Raw genomic sequence first — 5087 nt, 5'->3', positions numbered from 1 at the left:
TCTCCTTACCTTGCCCCCAGAGACCACTGTGCCACCTTCTTTCTTTGCTTCTTCCACTGCTCCAAGAAACATATTCACTGCCTGTTTGGTGTGGAGCGGCCCATACAGAACATTAGCTAGGGAGAGAAAAGAAATGATCTTCATTTTGGCCTCAATGACATCATCTTATTATCATAAACTGCTTTCCCAAAGGACAGGCCAATCCCTTCCTATGTCTGCTCAGTTTAGAGCAGGAGTCAGCAACCTTTTTCTGTAAAGGGCCAGACGGTAAACATTTTATGCTTTGCACAACATATATGGTCTTCACTACAGCTACTATAGTGAGAAAGCAGCCACAGGCAATATGTAAATGAGTGGGTGTGGCTGTGTACCCATAAACTTTCTTTACAGAAACACATAGTGGGCCAAATTTCTTTGCCAACCCCTGGAGGCATGGCTATCAATTAATCAGAGCACTGCATTAAAAATATATTCATTACAGCGTGACCATTCTTTAAGAATGCCACGGTCTTAGTAGTTGGTGTGCAATTCAAGGGAGAGAGACTGATACTGCCCGAGGTTACAGCTGCAGGAAACTAGAGCATTGAAGGTAAGGTAACTGCAGGGACAGAGGAAGAAGGAAGCTCTGTGAGGCGGAAGAGCATTTTCAGCAGAGAGCAAGACAGAGCCTGGACTGCTTGGCACACTGAAAACAGGGTGGAGAAGCTGGAGTTCAAGGAGCACGGGAACAAATGTACACAGGAGGTCTGGTCAGAAGGTGGGCAGGGTAGGCAGCAGATGTCAAACCACTAAAGAGTGGGAGCCTGCTAACCAGAGAATCAAAAAGAATCTAGATTTCAATCTAAAAGCAATGGTAAGTCACTAGAATGTTTCAAGGAGGAGAGTGGATTATCTGATTACGATTTTTAAAAATCCCTCTGGTTTAACACCAAGGTCAAGGATTCAGATCCCCATTCTAGCCAGCTGCCAAAAACAAACAAAAAATAAAAATCACTCTGCTTGCTATGAAAGGCAGCAGTGGAAGAAGTCTGTTAGGGGACTCCTGCAGCTTCCAGGAGAGAGAGAGGCAGTGCCTCGGACAAGGGTAATAGTAGTGAAGACAGAAAAGCTCGGCAACTTTCATCCCATCTAAACAACACCTCCCAGTCCCACCCACCAGCCCACACCAAGCACCAAGGATCCTAACCTAGGAGCAGATGTGTCACCCCAAATGCCCAATAACCTGCTTCATGTGCCCTCAGGAAAGAGGCGGAAACCCCCCAAATTTAGAAGATCAGAAACACTTGTAACACTAGCTGTCAAAAAGGAAAATCTTTGAAACAGAACCAGACACTCACAGTCCCATGGGTTCCCAACACGGATCTGTGCATAGGCCTTTTTAAGTCTATTTACAACTTCATCATAGATGCTTTCATGTAAAAACTAAGTGAAAAAAGAAAAACATAGAAGGAAATGTAAAATAAATGCACAAATTTTTTAACAATGTACAATTTTTCTTAATAGTACTAATTAAGAGTTCTTAATAGTTATTGAAATATTGTAATCTCTGAAAACATAAACAAATAGAAGCATGTTTGTTTTTTAATTACATGATTTCTAATTTTATTTATTTATTTACTTATTGGTGGCTGGCTGGTATGGGGAACCAAACCCTTGAGCTTGTCATTACAAGGTTGTACTTTAACCACTGAACTAACCGGCCAGCCCCTAATTTCTAATTTTAATATTAACTACATGAAGATAATAATTTCCTCTAGGTGGATGTCAGAATAAAATCATAAGCCAGGTCTGTACCAAATTGCTAAGGACTTATTTGGCTAAGTTTCACAAATCCATCATTCCTGTTTCGTGTGTGTGTGTGTATGTATGTGTGTGTGTGTGTGTGTGTGTGTGTGTGTGTGTCTTTTTCGTGACTGGTAAGGGAATCGCAACCCTTAATGTATGTGTGTCTGTGTGTGTGTGTGTGTCTTTTTCGTGACTGGTAAGGGAATCGCAACCCTTGGCTTGGTGTCGCCTGCACTGCGCTTAGCCAGTGAGTGCACAAATCCATCATTCCTGTTTCGTGTGTGTGTGTGTGTGTGTGTGTGTGTCTTTTTCGTGACTGGTAAGGGAATCGCAACCCTTGGCTTGGTGTCGCCTGTACTGCGCTTAGCCAGTGAGTGCACAAATCCATCATTCCTGTTTCGTGTGTGTGTGTGTCTTTTTCGTGACTGGTAAGGGAATCGCAACCCTTGGCTTGGTGTCGCCCGCACTGCGCTCAGCCAGTGAGTGCACCGACCATTCCTACATAGGATCTGAATCTGCGGCGGGAGCGTCGCTGCGCTCCCAGCACCGCACTCTCCTGAGTGCGCCACAGGACCGGCCCCATCATTCCTGTTTCTGTTCTAAAGCATTTGACATCTTAATTAGCAGAGAACATCAAGTATAAGTGTAAGTCTCAATGAACACATACCACATCAGTTTGGTCAAGCCATCTCTGCTGCATAACCACATGCACTTAGCCTCAGAACACGTAGGTCTCCAGAGTGAGGCCTTAATCAGGGAGCACAATCTTTGTACTCACTCTGGGTAGGATGTGAGCTCCCTGCTATGCTCCCAGTGGTGGAAGTGAACTTTCCCAACCACCCACTCTCTGGATGGCTCTCCACGTGAGGAATACATTGACATTATGAGCACTAGTCATAGAGAGATCCATAGTAATGAATATTTTTTTCCTACATACTGCTAACTGTATAGAAATTGATTTGGGCAATGACTAATAGTATCCTTTAATATTTAACACTAAATATAAAGCTTGGCTATGTGTACTTGCTGCAAGACTCAAAGGAAAAATAAAAGTTGGTTGAATAGAGAAACACATACCATTTCATATTTTACCATGTACTTAAGGGTATAATCATTTAGGGTACCCTTGTTTCCTTCTTAGCTTTAATGTAATACATGTTTAAAGTGAATAAATTTAATAAATTGTAAACACTAAGAATACTGCATCTTGCAGTTTTTGAGGACTTTCAACTGATTAATGTAAAAATAAAGACTGATTTTTATTTGTTGCAAAACACAAGGAAAAAATGTGAAAAGTCTGAGAAGGGTAAAGACTGAGTTTTCATATATCTTTTATCTTATTCTAATTAATTTAGATAACGTCAACATTATAAAGACTTTGTTCATACTCAATATGGGTAAGAGAAAAGACCTGAAGCTAATTCCTTGCAATCCAAGAATAGACTGTCTTTTAATTACAAAAGTTAAACTCAATAATAATAAAAGACAAATGTAGCCAAATTTTGTACTTAATCAAAATTTGCTTACAGTATAGTTTTTCAGTACTGTAGAGTCATGAAAATCAATGTTGTACCTCACACTAAACTGAAATCCAGCTCAATCTAAGTGTGGGGGGACTAAACTTCCCAAACTCCACTCTGAAGCTAAACCACATCTCCTTATATACACTTAACACTAATCTGTCTTATCTATATGTATGCAGACTATTTATAGAGAACGCACACATACATAGAGTCACTTCCTTTTCAGTAAACCATGTCACATCAAGTCAAATTTAAGACTTGATTTAAGAGACCAAAAATTGAAATCTTTAAAATGTTTTATTATTTAAAATGTTTTTATAAAAAAGCATAAGCTGCCTATCTTTTAGCCAACAGTTTTAGAATTTTTCAAAGTTTTAGCTGGTTTTATTCTCTAAGTGACATATTATGGACTTTGTCCATATTGTTCTAGGAGCAGGACTGAAAACAGGTCTCACCTCCCAGTCCAACCCCAATCAACTGGTAGTGAGACCAATTTTAGGTTGGGGTGGTAGAAAAAGCAGAGTCTCCAGTTAACTAACAACATCAGCTACGCACCCACAAGACAGTAGCAGGGCCAAATATTTTCAAAGCACATCTCGGGAACACATTTTCCTAGCAGTACTTCTATGACACTTCCCTAACAGAATTTGTAAGAAAGTGGGGCTTGAAGAGCAGGACAACACTCACCAGTCGCCTCGCGGTGGTACACCTCTGGCCGGCTGTCCCCACGGCAGCAAAGAGAGCTGACGGGACCACTAAGCTGAGGTCCGCATCCTCGAAAGCTTAGAGAAGAGAAGCACAAACACACAGCCATGAGCATGGCAAAGTAGGCACACAGGTACTCGCTAACTGGTATAAAACGATGCCTGTAGAAAGTGCAGTAAGACAACATCAAAACTATAACTGTAAAGTAAGCATGTTAACATCGCAGAGATACATCTCTTCATTAGGGGGAAAGGCACACTTTTCTTCCAGGGAAGATTATGAGAATAGAGCAATGAGCTCTATGATCTTTACCCGGAGGTAAACTGAGGCTCTCACTCCTCTGACCCCTTCATCTTCCATCTCAGTTTCTGCTACTGCCTGAGCCTCCTCCTCACTGAGGTCTCTTCTCTGAAGCCATCACCCTCTCTTTGTCAGCTTTACTTGTCTCTAGTCTCAACCCCAACAGACTTTGGACGGCAGCTCTTTGGTGCCCATAGACACTTAGAGAGGACAACGTAACCGTTCTGACTACCACCTCAATAAAAACCATGCTTTCTAGCAACATCTGGGCCTCGCTTGCATGAGTCAATTCCCTGTTGCCACCCTAATCTTTTTCCAGTCTCTGAAACCCCTCAGCTCTTGACTCCACCAGATGACCCAGCCTTCTACTTCAGGGACAATCTCGAAGTACTCAAGACCCTGCAGTGCTTCCTCTGTTCCTCTGAGGAGATCAATGCAAAATCACCTCCAAATTCCTCTCTACTTTTACTTCTTCCTCTTCTGCCCTCAGAAGAAAAAGTTAGCATAATCTTTACAAGGTTAACCCTTCCATTTATATTATTTGTAATTCCCCCCTTCTTATACCTTCTGGAAACTTATAGCCACTGTTACCTCTTAAAACTGCCATTTTTCCCTCTCCAATCTAACCGTGTTCACAGACCAGCACAATGGTTTGTGAAAACAGACCAGAGTTCTTATCCATCTCCACCACTTTTTAGTTGTGTTATTTTAAATTTTTTAGGCCTCAGTTTCCTCATCTGTAAAATGGGGTAATAATGTCTGGGCTACTAACGG

The 5087-nt window shown here is 41.6% G+C and overlaps 1 protein-coding gene across 1 annotated transcript in view; it reads right to left on the bottom strand.

The window, feature by feature from the left end:
* ALDH7A1 (aldehyde dehydrogenase 7 family, member A1) overlaps positions 1 to 5087 on the bottom strand; it is a 34922-nt gene that overhangs the window by 6161 nt on the left and 23674 nt on the right. Inside the window, exons 9-11 of the mRNA XM_008594342.1 lie at positions 3996 to 4090; positions 1338 to 1422; positions 10 to 116 (exon numbers count right to left, since the gene is read on the bottom strand). Of these exons, the coding sequence (XP_008592564.1) occupies positions 10 to 116; positions 1338 to 1422; positions 3996 to 4090 (287 nt within the window). The remainder of the gene's footprint in view (positions 1 to 9; positions 117 to 1337; positions 1423 to 3995; positions 4091 to 5087) is intronic.

The sequence above is a fragment of the Galeopterus variegatus genome, unplaced genomic scaffold, assembly GCF_000696425.1.
Source record: "Galeopterus variegatus unplaced genomic scaffold, G_variegatus-3.0.2 Scaffold10598, whole genome shotgun sequence".
Classification (NCBI taxonomy): Eukaryota; Metazoa; Chordata; class Mammalia; order Dermoptera; family Cynocephalidae; genus Galeopterus; species Galeopterus variegatus.
Note: the sequence above shows the minus strand (reverse complement) of the source record. Positions and strands in the feature narration are given on the sequence as shown.